General features: G+C 44.1%; 1 protein-coding gene across 1 annotated transcript in view; it reads left to right on the top strand.

The window, feature by feature from the left end:
- Positions 1–1,976: 1,976 nt before the first annotated feature.
- Positions 1,977–21,606, top strand: part of LOC126252293 (uncharacterized) — a 37,949-nt gene continuing 18,319 nt past the window's right edge. Inside the window, exon 1 of the mRNA XM_049953174.1 lies at positions 1,977–2,084. Coding sequence (XP_049809131.1) covers positions 1,977–2,084 — 108 coding nt within the window. The remainder of the gene's footprint in view (positions 2,085–21,606) is intronic.

The raw sequence follows: 21,606 nt of genomic DNA on the forward strand, positions 1-21,606 counted from the left end.
TGCAAGCAAATAAAAAATTAAAGTACGTTGAAGTAATGAATTAAAATTTGTAGAAGCAATGGGATTCGAATTCAGGTCTCTTGCTTACTATGTCGATGTTCTAACTGCTGCGCCGCACTGGCACTGCAGCTGCATAGGTGCACAGATGATTCTAGTATATCTCCCTCCTCTACACAGATATCAGTTCATGCCTTGGCCCATTGATGTTCCCCATCTAAACTTGCGTTAGTGTTACTGGTTCTCTCCAGTATAGGAATAGCACCTTAGCAATGAGCGAAATGGGATTAATCCTGCTGGTAATTTCAGGTGTAGGTGATATATTAATCGTATACAGCCATCATTGCCGTAGGTAAAGATGAAATTAATTGTGTCTCAGGAGCCTCACTGTGTATGATGAAACATAAAGTTAATTACGGAAATTTTGTTTTTGTTTGGATAAGATAATTGAAACTTTATGTCCGATCCTGGCAGGTATCGACGCATTTACACTACTGGCCATTAAAATTGCTACGCCAAGACGAAACGCAGATGATAAACGGGTATTCATTGGACAAATATATTATACTGGAACTGGCATGTGATTACATTATCACGCAATTTGGGTATATAGATCCTGAGAAATCAGTACCGAGAACAACCATCTCTGGCCATAATAACGGCCTTGATACGCCTGGGCATTGAGTCAAACAGAGCTTGGATGGCGTGTACAGGTACAGCTGCCCATGCAGCTTCAACAAGATACCACAGTTCATCAAGAGTAGTGACTGGCGTATTGTGACGAGCCAGTTGCTCGGCCACCATTGACCAGACGTTTTCAATTGGTGAGAGGTCTGGAGAATGTGCTGGCCAGGGCCGCAGTCGAACATTTTATGTATCCAGAAAGGACCGTACAGGACCTACATGCTGTCGCGCATTATCCTGCTGAAGTGTAGCGTTTCGCAGGGATCGAATGAAAGGTACGTAACACATCTGAAATGTAACGTCCACTGTTCAAAGTGCCGTCAATGCTAACAAGAGGTGACCGAGACGTGTAACAAAGGGCACCCCATACAATCACGCCGGGTGATACGCCAGTATGGTGATGACGAATACATGCTTCCAATGTGCGTTCACCGCGATGTCGCTAAACACCGATGCGACCATCATGATGCTGTAAACAGAACCTGGATTCATCCGAAAAAATGACGTTTTGCCATTCGTGCACCCAGGTTCGTCGTTGAGTACACCATCGCAGGCGCTCCTGTCTGTGATGCAGCGTCAAGGGTAACCAGAGCCATGGTCTCCGAGCTGATTGTCCATGCTGCTGCAAACGTTGTCGAACTGTTCGTGCAGATGGTTGTTGTCTTGCAAACGTCCCCATCTGTTGACTCAGGGATCGAGACGTGGCTGCACGATCCGTTACAGCCATGCGGATAAGATAGCTGTCATCTCGACTGCTAGTGATACGAGGCCGTTGGGATCCAGCACGGCGTTCCGTATTACCCTCCTGAACCCACCTATTCCATATGCTGCTAAGAGTCATTGGATTTCGACCAGCGCGAGCAGCAATGTCGCGATACCATAAACCGCAATCGCGGTAGGCTACAATTCGACCTTTATCAAAGTCGGAAACGTGATGGTACGCATTTCTCCTTCTTACACGAGGCATCACAACAACGTTTCACCAGGGAACGCCGGTCAACTGCTGTTTGTGTATGGGAAATCGGTTGGAAACTTTCCTCATGTCAGCACGTTGTAGGTGTCGCCACCGGCGCCAACCTTGTGTGAATGCTCTGAAAAGCTAATCATTTGCATATCACAGCATCTTCTTCCTGTCGGTTAAACTTCGCGTCATTTTCGTGGTGTAGCAATTTTAAAGGCCAGTAGTGTATAAGAAGGCGCGCCTTTGCCATACGTTCCCTTCTCTTCTGCCACGCTGACGTTGTCGATTGCAACGTGCCATTTCTGTTATCAGTGAACGTGTTTGCGTGACAGCAATGACGCGAGCATCTGTCCTCGCTGCGCCGCAGAATACCGACGTAATTACGCCCCGGGGGCAAATATTTGCAGTGAATGTGAATGAGGAGCGGCGCGTGCAGTACAGTGTAATTCGCAGGTGGCCGCATTGTGCGCGCCCGGCTAGATGGCAGGCGGCCGATAGCGGCGGACGGAGTAATGGAGACGCGCGAGACACATCGGCACCGCCGGCTGACGTTGATTAACTCGGGCCCGGCGCACGGCGCGCCATTTGCATTGAATGGCGCGTCCTAATGGCTTCCTCCGCACTCGCCGCCGCGCTGGCGACGCCCGCAGACGCCGCGTCTCGGTCCGTCCCGACGCCGCTCGCCATCCACCTGCTGCCGGCCTCACCACACCCACTCTCTGCACACAACTGATTAGCTTCGTAATCCATTCGTTTGGCTTCCACTTCTCCGCGCTCAGAAATCGACGTTTTATGCAAATACAGGCTGCTCTCTTCCACGTTAGATATTGGCAACTGAGGTTTAGACATAATGCTCACAATAGCATTTGTTGACCTTTGTACCGTAAGGAAGCAAGGGAGAGGATGTTGTTCCGGGTGGCCGGTATCCTCTTTCTGCAACCCAAATGCACATGTGGATTAATACGGTTCTTTATTTACATGAACTGTAATGTGCCTCTTACGCGAGGAAGGCATTTTTCCAGTTTTAATAATTTTATTGTCTGTCATTGATGTATTCACGATAGTTAGGAAGTGCTGTAGTCCGTAGCCGCCATGAGTCGGAGAGCATTTCCCACATTGGCCGGCCGAGGTGGCTGAGCGGTTCTAGGCGCTACAGTCTGGAACCGCGCGACCGCTACGGTCGTAGGTTCGCTTCCTGCCTCGGACATGGGTGTGTTTGTGTGTGTGTGTGTGATGTCCTTAGGTTAGTTAGGTTTAAGTAGTTCTAAGTTCTAGGAGACTGATGACCTCAGATGTTAAGTCCCATAGTGCTCAGAGCAATTTGAACCATTTGAATTTCCCACGCTGGCTAGCTAGGTAACGAAGCGACCATATGCCGCGCGTAGTGGGGTGGGGCTTGGCGCTGGACCATAGCAACAAGCGTCAGCCTGGGAAATATACATGACGGGAAGTACCGCCATCTTCGCGCCAAAATCACCGATTTTCTTTATTTATATTTAATAATTAGAGTCATTTATGACAACATGAATACTAGGAGGAGCCTCTGGATGTTTAAAACTATTTATCACAATTTCGCCTCTTTAAAATTCACACCCGTTCATTAACAAATGCATATCTTAGTAAATACGAACTTGATCGGAAATCCACGAGCTGTGACGAAACTAGTAAGAGATACGGACTGCGCGCCAAAGTCGGCAGTCGGCGTTAAGAGCTCTTCCTGCCATGCTCTCGGTTACGAGTAGTTTGTGACATGAGTATTTAATAGGAATAAAAGTGATATTACGGCATTATGAATGTTAATTTCAAATAAATAGATACCCCAAAGTTGATCGACAGCAATTTCAGATAATTAGCTTCCACCGTCAGAGACATCCAATGCGCCAATGAAGAATCTGCACGGGACAACATTTACGAGAGCTGCAACACGCACGGGTAGGAGGAAATCCGACGACACGATCCACCAAGGCGGATCAAGCAAGGTCCGACTTACACTCGCAAATTCCGGGTGGAAATGCTGACCAGTCATACTGTACATCACATATACCACCCTCTACGGACTCGCGGCTAAGTTGAGTAATAACAGTATCAGTTTAGAAGCGAGGGGATCTTGCAGAACTCGAAACATTTACTAAACTTGAATAGGAGTCTATCTGTTGTGGTTCAAATGGCTCTGAGCACTATGGACTTAACTGCTGAGGTCATTTGTCCCCTAGAACTTAGAACTACTTAAACCTATCTAACCTAAGGACATCACACACATACATGCCCGAGGCAGTATTCGAACCTGCGATCGTAGCGGTCGCGCGGTTGCAGACTGTAGCGCCTAGAACCGCTCGGCCACCCCGGCCGGCCTCTGTTGTGGTACAAGCTCATCAGTAACAGTCCTCTTGCAGACTGATGTAATGTCAATATCGCTAATCTTGCTATTACAAACTTCAGTTTCTCACAGCTAGTAAAGTACAATTGTGGTTGAGGTAAACTAGTGCCGCTATAGTCACTAATCTGGTCGCTATGTATTGAGGTAGCCTGTGATGAGCTAAACCTGCTATGCAAGTAAACTGAAAAACGCCAAACTGGATCACTGAGTGAGGCCCTCTGGTCGGTGGCGGCGGCCTAAATACACGCTGTCGAGAGGGCGTTGGCGGATTGTTGCTGGTGTGTGTGTCTCTGGCATCTCTCGTGATAGGCGTGCTTGATCCAGCGCCTGCTAATCGATCTATGCACTTAACCTTTGCTGACCGGTGTGCTGGCGACAGCTTACGCCAGCATAGTATTAGTTTTTTTCCGTCAAATGTTAGAGTGGAGCAAAAACAAAACTCCCTAGTAATTACAAATGGATTTAGGCCCAAAATTTTATAGCTAAACGATTAGCGAGTGCCGGCCGGAGTGGCCGAGCGGTTCTCGGCGCTACAGTCTGGAACCGCGTGACCGCTACGGTCGCAGGTTCGAATCCTGCCTCGGGCATGGATGTGTGTGATGTCCTTAGGTTAGTTAGGTTTCAGTAGTTCTAAGTTGTAGGAGACTGATGACCTCAGAAGTTGAGTCCCATTGTGCTCAGAGCCATTAGAACCATTTGATTAGCGAGAAATGAACAAATAGGGGGATCAAATTTATCAGTGTCTAGTCTAGTTTAGCAAAAAAATATTTAATTTCTTGAAATTAACCAGGATCATTAAGGAAAATTTACTTAGCGGTTTGCAGCATCTCACACATTGGGTTTTGTCCACATTTTCAAAGCCAAATGAAGAGTGGGAAATTGACAAACAGAGTGCCAAAACGATCAGCCCAGGACCTACTTTTCCAGAAAGATTTAATTGCTTCAAAGTAATCAGGGTAAACGTAATTAGTGAGTTGAGGAAGAACTGAAATACTTCTCAAACAGTTGCCGATGACAATGTAAATCAAGTGTCAAAACGTTCATCTGCTTTAGGCGTAGTTATTTTTCAGAAAAAATGTTACATTGGTGTAGAAATTGGGGAATTTTTTCTTTCATGTTGAAAAGTAAATAAGTGTCAAATTATAGCATAAATTTAAACTTTGTGGTGTCCCTTGATTTATATACTCTTAACAATAATAAGATACCTGTCGAACTTTAAATATATTATTTCATGCTTTCTGAACAAAACTTAAAAGTAAAAAACAAAAGACTTGAAAAAATAGACTTGTATATTTTGTGACATGATTTATCTAAAAGAAAAAGTTAACACAGATTAGACAAAAAATTAGACATGCATCATTCTCTATATGTGATTTTAAGCACCACTCAAAGGTGGTTTAAATATTCTCTAATCTACTTTATTTCTTGTTCATTTCCTTTAAGAATACCCATGATGTTGAAATATTATTCTCTAAACGTTTATAACCTACGTAACATGCAGCTTCGCAACGTCACACCTGCGTTCATCCAAGTATGTCCAACTCTTTATATCCTTTAAGGAATGACGTCGGTTCCATTCTCATGAGCATAATAGATTTGGGCACATAATCCTTATAGATTGTATAAAAATATCACATGTCATGCACAGTCTGGTCATTAATGTACACAACCTGCCGGCCGGGGTGGCCGAGCGTTTCTACGCGCTACAGTCTGGAACCGCGCGACCGCTACGGTCGCAGGTTCGAATCCTGCCTCGGGCATGGCTGTGTGTGATGTCCTTAGGGTAGTTAGCTTTAAGTAGTTCTAAGTTCTAGGGGAATGATGACCTCATTAGTTAAGTCCCATAGTGCTCAGAGCCATTTTTGTACACAACCTCGGCATAGGTATACACACACATACATACAGCTGTATGCAGTTCCACTACATGTCTGCAACTATACATTGACGACTGTGTTAAGCATAACTGCAGGGTATGTGATTTTTGTTTCGTATAACTATTGCTAATTTAACCTCCCTATTGATATAAATTGTACGTCCATACTGATACACCCATGTAACTGGGCCTTGCCCAGCTCTGTTTAAAAAGGGTGACTCGATAAATTCGCTGTGTCGAGCTGTACACGGTCGCTTTCATGCCCTGCAGCTAAACTTGCTGCAAATAATGTACCTATGATCCTGCAGTCAAATAAACCATGCATTGGCTAGAATGGCGAATTAATAAAATAAGCAGAATTATTAAAAAGAAAGATAAATGAAAAGGGTTTTATTCTAATGTCTGAAATGGGTGTAGGCAATTATGTTAAATGGTATTTAGTCAAGTAAGTAATCTCAAATAAATGGAAAGTGGTCCTAAATTACCAACTATAAAACAGGCAGAAAGATAACCCTATTGTGCATAAAGTTAAGTGCGTTACAAGATGGCAGCAGCTGAACAGTCACCCAAGACGCACGAAAAAGTGAGTCCTTTTCAGATTCAAAATAATCCAAATATTTGCCAGCTCAGAATAATTTAGAGTTCAGTATAACGATTTATACATCAAAACATGAGAGATAAAGAGGAGACACTCGTGTTTTGTCCAGTTTTGTGAAGCACATCACGCTTCATGAAAGTTGAAGTCCTTTTAAAAGTTATAGCATTCTAGCAGCCGTTCACAACCCAGAATCTACCACCTACATGACCAAATACCATGTTACCTCAGACAGGTCTGCCTTCCCCCAGCTCTCATCGTGAAGCGTCCTGAATTGCTCCCTTGACTTCTCAATTCAAAAAGTGGCTACCTTCACTTGACTAGAGTAGTGTTCCGTCACTGCCTAATTCTCATTGGCTGAAGGCCCTCCCACCAAAAATACATCGTTCTTGTTTTCTACAGACATGATATGACACAAGTAGACCACTTTCCACACAAAAGTTATAAATTATTACATTATTTAATAAAAAGAATGTTATAAACATCTGGTCACTCTCAGACAGTTTACAATAAGTATAAATGACAGTTTGTTCACAAATAAATAAGCCAACATTCATGTGCATGTGCGCTCACATTACATGACATCAAAATGTTGTTACAAACTGGTTAAACAATTAATTGCAATGGTTTTTAATATCAACTGTAATCAACATTTAAATAAAGTTACTGTAAAAACATTAACACGTAAGTATGACAAGATACGAGGTATTCATGTTGCATTCAGTTGCTGTGTTGTTGGGGAGAATATGTTGTTCTGACAGATACCTGCATAATTAAAAAGATGAAACGTAATAAATAGAATAAATACAGATGTGTAGCTTTCAGAGATGATATCCCTAGAGCTATGTTATCGTCTGACACATTGTTAGGTGAAATCGCACAAAGCATTTAGAAGTTATCAATTTCATGAGGTATTGTGAAGATATTCAGTGACTTTAAATTATTAACTTTAGGAGCTTTTAAGATATTAAAAGTACTATTGTGTCACTGGATATGCCTCAATTTTCTGAGGTAACAGATATATTCAGAGTTGCTTTACTACGGAACTGTGATTTATTATTGAATTTTCAAGAGTCGTAAGTAGTCATATTTCAGACTGTCTTAAACGCGAGCATTACTGATACATCTGCACTCTAGCCATGTGAGCAACCGTCATCCAAATTCTCCCTGCTCTGGGATTACTCATATCCGGCTATGCACTGACTATCTTCCTACCTGAGATAACCTAGGGCGGCCAAACAGCCTCCTCGCACTAACGACGCACATCCAATCACGCAAGCAAATTCACCCCTCCTCAACACCAACCTGAGACTGCCATATAGCTCATCTAAATAAAACTGTCAACATCTATCATGCACATGAGAATGTGAAAGCTAGACACTAGCTAGCAGTGCTTAATGAAATACTTGTCTAAATTAACAGCCTGGCATTAGGGTCCACTGTCGGCAGAAGGCAGTTAGTGATTCTCATAAATAAAGGAGAGCCTGCATACGGAGGGTGGCCATTTTTGCAGACGTGAGGCTGCGGCCTCCTTTGTGCTTATGTAGGCACGAGTTTATACTGGCTAAGCTGATGACGGGGGATGAAGTGCCACCAGCGCTGTCCCCAGAGAATAACTGAGTGCGACATTTTTGCTTTTTCTGCAGGAATATCGAACGTCGAGGTACTATGGCGCCGCTTGGCCAGCTGAGAAAGACCGTTGCTTTCGATCAAAAATTTTGGCCGTCTTTCCGAATTGAGTCAGCCCGCCACCGTATTTGGCACAGAGAGACCAAACAACCGACGACACACTGCTCTAGGCCAACATCAATCTCGTTTTTGTTAATACGCCGTTTGTACACCAAGAGTTCTACTGTGTTTCTTTTTTTTCCACGAAATAAACGACGTTCTCATCTGCCACACTGGAAACAGCGTTGAGTCGTACCCTTCAAATGGTTCAAATGGCTCTGAGCACTATGGGACTTAACTTCTGAGGTCATCAGTCCCCTAGAACTTATAACTACTTAAACCTAACTAACCTAAGGACATCACACACATCCATGCCCGAGGCAGGATTCAAACCTGCGACCGTAGGGGTCACGCGGTTCCAGACTGTAGCGCCTATAATCGCTCGGCCACCCCCGTGTCCTTCATGTAGAGTTTTTTGAAAGTAGAGAGATGAGGGTGAAGAGCTAAGTTTCGCGAGACCGGTCTCCCGGCAGCAATCTGGCGCTGATGGGCACACACTTTGCTGATTTTGGGACAATGTAAGTTTCGCAACCTGCGGTAGCGCTATCCATACTCTGAGCAGCTCGCTACTTACTTGTTCTGGCACGCAGTATGCGTTGCCGATTTCATTTTAATTTGTGCTTTTGTATCATTTTCGTTGATTTCGTGAGCTACTCATATACAGACATAAACAGTTACGTTTCCCCATGCAGTCTTCCGTATAAATGGTACCTATCCACAGCGTTAGCGACAGTTTTGTGTGAATTCCATCCGGATTTTCAGAAAAGTTTGCTCTCTCTTTACTTGCATGTAGTGTAGAAAATAAAAAAAACGTTAGACTTATTTTAAATTAGAAGATCCTTTAAATTGTGCTACAACTTTTTGCATGGATAGGCAATCCACTAATAATACTTTTAACGTGTCGTACGTCTAAGCTAGTTGTTCGCATTGTCTTGGTGTCGTCGTTGTGCAGTGTTGCAAAACTCAGTGAGCAGTCTTTTTTTATTCAGTGAAGGTAACGAGCACTGCCATCGCTCGTCTCGTTTGCTTACGAATCTGTTTATTGACTAGGGTGAATGCCGATTACCCCTAGTATTAGAAGATTGCTGTGTGTTGTTTCATGACTATTTGCCTAACGACTTTGCAGTATTCAGACGTTATAAGCAACAATATTTTACAGCACCATGATAACATTTCACAGATCCAGGGTATCTATCCACACAAACAGCTGAACTTTCACATATCGCTTCTTAGTGTGTTTACACGACTTGCTGCCATTTAGTCCGAATGAACAACACGAAAGTTTGTTGAGCATGGTAGCACGTCGTATTGTAGGCCACTGTAGCGATGGTCGAAACGTGATGTCCGCAGCTCGTGGTCTAGTCTTAAAAAACAACTAGCTTTTTTAACTCTATCCGTTGAGACTGTCTTTTTGGTGGATATCCTGTTGCGTCCGGACTACTCCTAGTTTCCTAGGACAATTTCGAATACAGTTGTATGGTTGTTAGGCCACTAAGTTCATTACATTGCATATGGGGGAGGGGGAGGGGATAGGGGCGATAGGTACCCATCCACTTTACAATAACATATGGCTACTGCGTAATGGAAGAGTTTGCGAGTGCCACGGTATCGCGACTTATCCGCCAATATGTTGAAACTCGCATTTCGTCTAGGTATCGGTTGAGTTAACCGGTTCTTGTGGTATTCTTGCCATGGTTCATTTTAAAGTGTATTGTTACACAATTTATTTCATTTTTTTTTAAAGTGGCCTTGCCATGTAGGATTAACTCTCATTTTGTGAAACTTCGTTGTAGATGACCATCAGCTGTTTTTTTATGCTCCATGCTACCGGTTTCGATCAGCAGACCATCATCAAGTCGAAGCAAAGCATTGCTTCCGCTTGATATTGGTCTGCTGATCTAAACCAGTAGTATGGAGCATAAAAATGAACAGCTGATGGTCATCTACATTGAAGTTTCACAATTATTTGACAGCTGTAAACCTCCACCTCATCACAAATCTAAATTCCGATTTTGCTTTATTATTTTTTGAGCAGCAGTTTGTAAGGTTAAAAAAAATCAAGGCTTGTAGCTGGAAAGCGGAGAGACTGTGTTTGAGTCTCCAATGTATTCTCTAATGTCTTTTATTTGTATCCTGTCCCTGTCGAGAGTGATTCAAGTGACACAGAAAAAGAGGTAAAGCCCTTGCATGAAAATAGAGTGATCCAAAAAGAAGAAAAAAAGCGGTTGAGTGTATGCCTACAAACCGATAGGTTGTGAGATCGACTCTCGCACGGATAGCTGATTTTTCAGTCTTTCTTTCAAATTTGTCTTGACCTCTTAACATTGTGAAAAAGAAAGTGGTAAGCGTAGATGCCTCTACATCGCTGGCTGCCGGGATCGATTCCCGGATGGGTTGGAGATTTTCTTCGCTCGGAGACTGGGTGTTTGTGCTGTCCTCATCATAACATCTCATATGCATAGGCACACAAGTCGCCGAAGTGACGATAGAAACACTGTAACTAGGCGGTCGAAGAAACCCAAGCGGGGTCTCCCAGTCAATAATGCCATTTGATCATTTGCTTTCATCTACGATACGACGCGGTACCATACACAAAAAAAGCTGCCGGCCGCGGTGGTCTCGCGGTTCTAGGCGCGCAGTCCGGAACCGCGCGACTGCTACGGTCGCAGGTTCGAATCCTGCCTCGGGCATGGATGTGTGTGAAGTCCTTAGGTTAGTTAGGTTTAACTAGTTCTAAGTTCTAGGGGACTGATGACCTAAGATGTTAAGTCCCATAGTGCTCAGAGCCATTTGAACCATTTGAACAAAAAAGCTTTCACGTTAACTGACACGATCCGCGGAAGCCCATGCAACATTATTCGTTCTTTCCGCAGATTCTTACGACCGTGCAACGACTAGACACTTCTTTCACACAACAGCAACATTAGGAAACAATCTTATAACACTACTGATCCTGCTTACTTAGTAGTAAGCGATGTGTTAATAGTGTCTGCAACTGTATATATGTATGCCTCGCAAGCCACCTTATAGTGCGTGCGGGGAGGGTACTTCGTGCACCACTGTCAATTACACCTTTTTCCTGTTCCAGTCGCGTATGGTCCGGGTGACGAACCATTGTTGGTAAACTTCCGTGTGGATTCGAATGCCTCTAATTCTACCTTCATGGTCTTTTCGGAAGTATACGTAGACGGAAGCAATACTTTGGCAGAGTTTTCTACGGACGTACATGCTTAGAATTTTAGAAGTAAATTCTACCGTGACGCAGATCACTGATCTTGTAGCGTTTTACATTAGAGTTGGCTGAGAATTTTCATGACGATTCCTCGATTACCGATGGACCTGTAACGAAACCCGCTGCTCTATCTGGTACAGATCCCAGACTGACGAGCAGTAGTCAGTTAGTGGTCGAATGAGGGTTTTATGAGCTAGTACTTTTATGTGTGGGCTACAATTCGTGAGGATTCCTCCAATGAATCTCAGTCTGGAAACTGCGCTTAGTAGTATATAGTTGTCGCACTTCAAATTGCTCCGCCCGCATTGTCCTAAATGTGTAATGGATGTGACTTCTTCAAGGGATTGTTCTGCAACCGTGTAATCACACAATAGTGGATCTTTCTGCCTATTTATGCTCAATATGTTACGTTCGTTATGTTCAACGCCTCGCGGTATTTATGGCCGGAATCTACCCGTTCGCCTGCATGATGTCTTATATGAAAATAGCAACCTGAGTTTCACACTAGTGGTCTTTCTTGAATCACTGCTGAATCTTTGCGAGAAACTTTTTTTCGTCCAGTGACACCAAGTCAGTATTCCGAAGGATTTCGTCTATAGACCACTACAAAAGGCTGGAAAAAGAACAAATTAGTACGCCTTAACTTTTCAATACACAAGAATGGTCCCTTACAGTACCTTATCATAAGACACAGATTTATAGAGAAGAGCGAGAAATCAGTGAAAATGATACGAGTATACTTGTGCCCCAACTAGTTAATTTAACATAATATTAGGGTAAACTAGTGAAGCGTGGTTCATAGATCACGCCTAGTATTATCCGCACTCCACAACCACTCTTTGCCATTCGTAGCAGTGATGTGGAATGTTCAGCGAGCTGAAGTTCTTTCTAAAGACATATTACGCATATATAAAATACATACTACACACAGTCGCAATCTACACTACTGGCCATTAAAATTGCTACTCCAAGAAGGAATGCAGATGATAAACGGGTATTCATTGGACAAATATATTCTACTGGAACTGACATGTGATTACATTTTCACGCAATTCGGGTGCACAGATCCCGAGAAATCAGTACCCAGAACAACCACCTCTGGCCGTAAGAACGCCCTTGATACGCTTGGGCATTGAGTCAAACAGAGCTTGGATGGAGTGTACAGGTACAGCTGCACATGCAGCTTCAACACGATACCACAGTTCATCAAGAGTAGTGACTGGCGTATTGTGACGAGCCAGTTGCTCGGCCACCATTCAGACGTTTTCAGTTGGTGAGAGATCTGGAGAATGTGCTGGCCGGGGCAGCAGTGAACATTTTCTGTATCCAGATAGGCCCATACAGGACCTGCAACATTCGGTCGTGCATTATCCTGCTGAAATGTAAGGTTTCGCAGGGATCGAATGAAGGGTAGAGCCACAGGTCGTAACACATCTGAAATGTAACGTCCACTGTTCAAATTAGCCGTCAATGTGAACAAGAGGTGACCGAGAAGTGTAACCAATGCCACCTCATACCATCACGCCGGGTGATACGCCAGTATGGCGATGACGAATACACGCTTCCAATGTGCGTTCACCGCGATGTCTCCAAACACGTATGCGACCATCGTGATGCTGTAGACAGATCCTGGATTCACCCGAAAAAATGACATTTGCCATTCGTGCACCCAGGTTCGTAGCTGAGTACACCATCGCAGGCGCTCCTGTCTGTGATGCAGCGTCAAGGGTAACCGCAGCCATGGTCTCCGAGCTGATAGTCCATGCTGCTGCAAACGTTGTCGAACTGTTCGTGCAGATGGTTGTTGTCTTGGAAACGTCCACATCTGTTGACTCAAGGATCCAGACGTGGCTGCACGATCCGTTACAGCTATGCGGGTAAGAGGCCTGTCATCTCGACTGCTAGTGATACGAGGCCGTTGGGATCTAGCACGGCGTTCCGTATTACCCTCCTTGACCCACCGTTTCAATATTCTGCTAACAGTCATTGGATCTCGACCAACGCGAGCAGCACTGTCGCGATACGATAAACCGCAATCGCGATAGGCTACAATCAGACCTTTATCAAAGTCGGAAACGTGATGGTACGCATTTCTCCTCCTTACACGAGGCATCACAACAACGTTTCACCAGGAACGCCGGACAACTGCTGTTTGTGTATGAGAAATCGGTTGGAAACGTTCTTCCTATCAGCACGTTGTAGGTGTCGCCACTGGCGCCAACCTTGTGTGAATGCTCGGAAAAGCTAATCAATTGCATATCACAGCATCTTCTTCCTGTCGGTTAAATTTCGCGTCTGTAGCACGTCATCTTCGTAGTGTAGCAATATTATTGGCCAGTAGTGTACAATGTTTACTTTTACCCAATTTGAATATTAAGCTAACTTAAGAGTGTTACGCTGAAATACTACATGCGGAAATGTAAACAACTCACATACAAAATTACTTGCTGATACAGAATTACTATAATAAAAATTTCCAGTATATATCTCTGAAGATGGTAAAACAATTAGGTAATAGTTGATTGGTCAGAAACAAAAAGCAAGTTCAGATGCAGCAAAAAACAAGCAGTAGTTACAAGCGCTTGCATGGTAAACGGCATCTTCCTGAATTCTGCAATAATTTTATGGAAACACGAGTTTTGTATAAACAGGAATAACGCCCACAGGTTTAGAGAGCTACCAGTCCTATCTCATAACCTACTGATGTACATAGTGGTTATAAATAAACTTCTGCTACTTGAGGGGCCTCCCATGAAAAACGATTGATCGCAGGACAACGAAACTTTGTGCAACCATTTGAAAGGACATTGGGAAGAGAAATAACAAATAAACCATTGCAAGAAACACACTTTAATTTCCACGTGAGAGGGTAAAGTATTTTGTTAATTGCGTTCTATGTTTACGTTACAGGCTACAAACGCTGTTCATTGTGACGACCATGTCGATCCACGACGGCCTGGAACCGCACTAGAGATTGCTCTACTGCAGCCCGACTCATCTCAGGGGCTCCCGTTGAGCTCATCTTCAACCTCCACATTGCTTCCAGCATTCTCAGCCATGGCAACTAACTCCTTCAACAATATGTAATGCAACTGGTCGTCGGCCTCTTCCAGTAGCAGTTCCAAACCCGAATCATGTTCTTCAACTCCAGGATGGAAAGAGGACTTCTCCATATTTTTTTAACCAGTCGATGCTCTCGAAAAGCAGCCGCGCTAATGGTGACGTTTTGATGAAACAGCAATACAAGTAAAGTCCTCTTTACCTGGTCCACACCCATACTGACTGACTGAGCCTTGCTGCTGCTGGCGTTGGTGTTGCTTCTAAGTTTCCGGCCTCTGTTGGAGGCCACACGGATCGTTAGTTGGCATGGTTGCGGTTTTTTGTCTTCTTCTCGTGTTGACTAGCGCCACTCGGTTTCGCTAGCGTTGCCTGTCCACTAGTGGCAGCAGCGGTGGTTATCGATATGTAGTAAGCATTGCCCTAACTTTGGGGCGACGTCGTTGTTTTTCTGGGTCGTGTGAGTGTGCCAGATCTGTTGGGAACTCAGGAGCAGCGATGTCCACGCAGTGTGGAAACACGCCAGGACTGTTGGCGGCGCGCATGGACTGCCGGATGGAAGGGCTGTGGTCACGAAGGTGTACGACCTCGTCGCAAACCGGATCCAGCAAGCCTTAAGTTGAGTGCATTGTAATCCAAGTAGAGAAACCTCCAGCATTGTGATATCCCGCGATTCTCCAGTGACTTGGGTTCGTGTTGCTGCGCGTATTGTCGCCAAGGCGAAGAGCAGAGAGTGCAGTGCTTTCTACTCTGGTGGTAGTGGTTCCCTTCTCGTTCCAGGCGCTCTAAACACAGTATTCTGGAGACGTAGTGCAGACCGCCGGTTCAGGCTTTGGCGTATTGTTCCATCGTTGCATTTGGTTTATCGGACGTCAGGTAGCTTCAGCAAGATTATCATTAGTCATTGGTTAGACTGCCACTAGTCTGAGTTACCATCTTGTGAAGTGGATGCAACTCTTGGCTGCCTATCTCACCTCTCGCGAAAGAGTTTGTTGCCGGACCTTCTCAGAGGTCGATTCCTGCAGCACTGTCTGTGTCCTCTTGTGTTACAAAGTTTACCACCACCTTATTTCACCCGTTTGGTGATCAGTTGCTTGTTTTTATAATTAACCTTTGCTATTGTATTTGCTGTTTTACAGTAGGTTTCTAAATTTTTTACATTATTGCTGTTCCTGGCGTGTAAGGCCTTCAGCCGTGATTGTGGTCATTTACCTTAAAATTCTAATTTGGTATTTGTGTTTATGCAGTAACTCTTTAAAATTTTATTTACTGCAATTCCTGGAGTCTGATGCCTTCTGCTGTGTTTGTGGAGACTTGCCTTTAATACTTCAATACCTGTAATTTGTAGGTTGCAGCGAGTTTTAAGCAATTCTTAATTTATTACCATTCCTGGCGTGAAAGGCCTTCTGCCCAGATCACAGTGGCTTGTTTTTAAAACATTAACTGTTGTATCTGTATTTGAAGATGATTTACTAAATTGTAGCTCACTGAAAACACTATTATTTGCATAGTTGTTTATTCCTTCATCAGTAAAGTGAGGTATTTTATTTGTGTAACTGTAAAAGGCAATCAATAGTACGTGATTATGGCCCCGTACACAATCGTAACCGAATCCTGCCTTCCCTTGACTACCAGATTTCACTGTATGCAGCTGTAATCCACACTGATGCTCGTGTTTCAGTCCTGCGTCGCTGTACAGTACCGGTGCCTAAAGGCAAGTCGTCATACTAACACTACTAGCAACGCAAATTCTGCAGCGCACGGTCTGAATATCATTCCTATCAAGTTGGGCACCCATACGGTTAATAGTTTTCCGTCTACAGTAGCTTAGTTAGCGAAAGTTTAATTACAGCCACGATATATGTTATGGGTAGCAACTGCCTCAATATCCTTGCTAGATTCACACGTAGTTGTATGCCAGCTCCAGGCTACATGTGTGGGTTGGCTGTCAAGCGGTGTGCCTCCACACTTTGACTTTCACAGCACAGCAAATTGAAAATTTGCATCTCATAGTTATATACTTCTTGAGTAAATTAGGTCACAGCAATAACTTCTAAATGTAAACTTTCTATTAAAATGTGCAAGTTTATTGTTGGAAGGTCTTAGCAAACTCAAAATTTAAACTTTCGAAGTCATTATCTTAAGAAAAAGAATAAGTTTAAGTAAAAGTTGGCAACGTACTCAAAAAACAGAACTGTTATTTATTGTCAAGAGATATTAAGAAAAAGAAGAACTGAGGAACACAAAATTAAAATTCAGACAGATACATTATTTTGATGTTTCCGTGATTTCATCAGACTGCTCATCACTGTCCGAAACGTTGCGACGACCACATTGTAAACCTTGCAGGAAATGATACTGAGAGGAAGGTATAAAGTTCAACATACCGCGTTTTTTTAAAATTTATCGTTCTAGATTTGAGGCCCCTCACGCCGGAGGTTCGAGTCCTCCCTCGGGCATGGGTGTGTGTGTTGTTCTTAGCATAAGTTAGTTTAAGTAGTGTGTAAGTCTAGGGACTGATGACCTCAGCAGTTTGATCCCTTAGGAATTCACACACATTTGAACATTTGAACTATATATGATGCATTTTAGCCAGTTCCTTTCATTTCCAGCACATTTTCTCCCTCTTCGTGACACATTTTTGAATGTATTTAGCAGAAAATCTGAACTCTGCATGTCAAAAACCGTAAAACTTACTCGGTATCAGACGGTGGTAGCAGAACTGCCACGAGCATTTGGACGTACACCACTCGGTTGCAGAGGTGCTCAGGGATTTCGTTCAGTGTGATCGAACTATTGAACTAGGAACTGTTCGTATGCGGCAGCCGGAACTGTTAAGTCCATTCTGTGAAATGAAGGAACTGCACAGCTGTTGTTTAATCCACAATCTTTTATTGTGTTACACAATTTATTCATTATTACGGTTTACATCAGATGATGAAACATTAAGTATTCCGAGACGAGTCGTGTATACAATAAAAGACTCTGGATTAAGCAACCGTTGTTCGGTTTCTTCATTTTACTAAACATTGATCTAACACCCACAACGCTTGTCGGATACAGAGATCTACCTTATAGTAATGATTTCTCAGTGTTGCCATAGTGAAAGCGATCTATTCCGAAGCTGCTACAACAAACAAATGGAGGTGGTCGGCCTCTCCGCTCCACGGAAGGCAACCGGGGTCGCGACTGCCGCTGCCGCGTTCGCCCTGGCCCTTCCTCCGCCAACACAGAGCCGGCTCGGCGCGGCCTTCCTGTAGAATGGGTTGCGCACGTGCCAGGCGCCAAGCGTCTTCGACCTTGGCGATCAACTGTGCGTGATTTAATAAGCGGAGTTTCACAAACCTGTTTCCTCCATCTGCGTAGAAACTTTATTTACAGACGGATGATATACAACGGCATATTCCAAAATTTCTGACTTCGAGAAACAAGCAAGAAGTTTTCCGCCTGTTAAATACACCTTCGACTGTTTTTATGCCTTTTAGTCGTGCTTCCGCTATCTTCCATTCGTTTACGAAGGACTGACACAGAAAAACGTGTATAGATCAAGTAGCTGGGAGCTAACTGTTATCATCGAAACTGATTTTTAATTACAGAACTGGCCTTTTCATTTACAGCACCAAGAAGGACAGCAAAAGGCGAAATTTTGGTAATTGGGCCAATACAATATACACTGAAGCTCCCAAGAAACTGCTCTAGGCATGCGTATTCAAATACAGAGATATATAAACAGGTAGAATACGGCGCTGCGGTCGGCAATGCCTATATAAAACAACAAGTGTCTCGCGCAGTAGTTAGATGGCTTCAGTCCGGAACCGCGTGACTGCTACGGTCGCAAGTTAGAATCCTGCCTCGGGCATGGATGTGTGTGATGTCCTTAGGTTAGTTAGGTTTAAGTAGTTCTAAGTTCTAGGGGACTGATGATCTCAGATGTTAAGTCCCATAGTGCTCAGAGCCGTTGGAACCATTTTGTAGAATGGCAGGTTATCAAGATTTAAGTGAGCTTGTACGTGGTGTTATCGTCGGCGCACGAGCGATGGGACACAGCATCTCCGAGGTAGCGATGAGGTGGGGATTTTCCCGTACAACCTTTTCCCGAGTGTACCGTGAATATCAGGAACCTGGTAAAATATCAAATCTCCGAGATCGCTACGGACGGAAAAGGATCCTGCAAGAACGGGACACACGACAATTGAAGAGAATCGTTCAACGTGACAGAAGTGCAGCTCTTCCGCAGATTGCAATACTGAGCCATCAACAACTGTCAGCGTGCAAACCCTTCAACGAAACATCATCGATATGGGCTTTCGGAGACGAAAGACAACTCGTGTACCCTTAATGACTGAAAACATTTTGTCTGGTCAAACGAGTCTCGATCCAAACTGTATCGACCGGTTGTATTTGTACTAGTATGGACACAACTTCATGAATCCATGGACTCTGCATGTCAGCAGCGGACTATTCAATCTGGTACTGATGTTTCGGCAGCTGGGCCAACACCTTGTAGATAGAGGTGGCTTAAAGGGCACGCGAGACTAACGCAGACGGGCGTGAAGTACTGGAACAGGATACGTAATTAATGCTATGAAGAAAAGAACGGAGCTTCTCATATACTTATCTTTAATGTCTTCTTGTACATCTCTATGGTGAACACAAGTGAGACTCTAATTACAATCACTGTAAGGCTAATGGTGCCTTGCTAGTTCGTAGCCATTAACTTAGCTGAAGGCTATTCTGTCTCTCGGCTAATGAGAGAGAAAGGCTTCGTACGTGTAGTCGCTAGCTCTGTCATCCGTACAACTGGGCTGAGTTCGAGTCAGTCTCTCGAGACCTGCCTTGTGGTGGCGCTAGGTTTGCGATCACACAGTGGCGACACGCGGGTCCGACATGTACTACAGGACCGCGGCCGATTTAAGCTACCACCTAGGACGTGTGGTGTCTGGCTGTGACACCACAGGTACAAGTATTGTAATGGTGCGAGGAATGTGTAGTTGGCATGACATGCGACCACTGACATGTCTAGATACGACTCTGACAGGTGACGCTTACGTAAGCATCCTGTCTGACCACCTGCGCCGACCGCTGTGGCCGAGCGGTTATAGGCGCTTCAGCCCGGAACCGCGCTGCTGCAGCGGTCGCAGGTTCGAATCCTACCTCGGGCATGGATGTGTGTGATGTCGTTCGCTTAGTTAGGTTTAAGTAGTTCTAAGTCTAGGGGACTGATGACCTCAGATGTTAAGTCCCATAGTGCTTAGAGCCATTTGAACCATTTGATCACCTGCTTTCATTCACGTCCATTATGTATTCCAACGGACGTGGGTAATTCCAGCAGGACAGTGCCACACCCCACACGTCCCGAGTGGCTCCAGGAACACTCTTACGGGTTTAAACATTTCCATTGGCCACCAGACTCTCCACCCCCTCGTACTCTTACGGATTTATGGACAACACTGCAGGATTAATGGTGTCAGTTCCCTCCAGCACTACTTTCGACATTAGTCGAGTCCATGCCACGTCATGTTATGGCACTTCTGCGTGCTCGCGGGAGCCCTACACGATATTAGGTGTACCAGTTTCTTTGGATCTCCAGTGTAGTAGGAAGAACGCATAATAAAAATTGTAGGTGTTTGGGGGTATAAAAGGTGCAAAATTTACTGCACAGAGGTGCCACATCTTATAGCATCTGAGGCTCTAAGGCTGTTAGGCATCGAGTCGAATTGAGCTTGGATGACACGTGACTGGAAAATGATGGACGACAACCCGAAATGGGTGTTTTCAATGGGTGAGGGATGTTGAGACGTGCTGACCACAGAAAAGCCGAACGCCATCGGTGTCGAAGTTGGTCGCTACAGCACGAAATACACGCAGTCGTACGTTAGGTACCAGAGGTGACAGTTAACGTGACCCTCGCTCTGCTGGCGTCAATAATAGAAAAATAAATTAACATAGCAAATATCAGAAGTTAATAACAATACGACCATTTACTTGATAATACAAAATGACCAAGTGGCTCTTACAAACAAGATATTTTACTTAACTTTTGTTTTCGTTGATGCAAAATTCTTCTTTGGCAGACTGTCTAGTTCGATAATTTCGCTTCCTACAACAGGAGTGAGGTTGTTGCTTTCATATATAATATGTGCGGTGAAATGTAATAATGGTCAGGAACTCTATTCTCACTTAAAGTTTTTAATATGTGTCGATTCATTCGCTTCACAGTACTCAAAACACTTTGCAAAGCCGGAGGAAAACATCTGCAAAAACCAGTATTCAGTACAGTTCATCAAGGCTGCTTGAATCTTATTCCATCATAATGGTGCAATACCAGTTCCAGAGTCCAACCAACTACGCCAACACACAACTACTACTAACTCACTACTCGACTAGACACAGAATTGACTACGGCTTGTTGCACACACAAATCAACAAGTGTTGCGATACATGAAGTCGCAGTTCAGAGATTATAAGATACATCGATTTTTCATGTTACAAATTATGTGTACAGTATCGCAATGATCGAAATTATTTATAAAAGAATAAATAATATTTAACATTTCATAAAAACAATGATTGTAGGAAACAGTAAGTCTTATGTTAATGATGTATTAGGAAGGTAAGTATTTCAGCATTTTATGTATCGTAATCTACAATACTGCCCTAATAACGAGGTGTGCTGAGTAGTTTCATTTCAGTACCCATTAGCGCCCTATACCATCCCATCTGGTACCTCGCCATGTACGACGAGATATGCAACCTGGCAACGTTCGTTCTCCTCGGTGCCCCCACACACAAATACGTCCGTTGTGATGTTGTAGGCAGAACCGAGACTTGCCCAAAAAGACGTAGTGCCATTCGTGTATCCAGTGTTGCTGTTGGCTGCATCACATTCTGGCGCCTCTTTCTACTGCCGTAACAAGGGAAGCTGCAACCATAGTCGCCGGGCCGGCCGCGGTGGTCTCGCGGTTCTAGGCGCGCAGTCCGGAACCGTGCGACTGCTACGGTCGCAGGTTCGAATCCTGCCTCGGGCATGGATGTGTGTGCTGTCCTTAGGTTAGTTAGGTTTGAGTAGTTCTAAGTTCTAGGGGACTAATGACCACAGCAG

The sequence above is a fragment of the Schistocerca nitens genome, chromosome 4 (genome assembly GCF_023898315.1).
Source record: "Schistocerca nitens isolate TAMUIC-IGC-003100 chromosome 4, iqSchNite1.1, whole genome shotgun sequence".
Lineage (NCBI taxonomy): Eukaryota > Metazoa > Arthropoda > Insecta > Orthoptera > Acrididae > Schistocerca > Schistocerca nitens.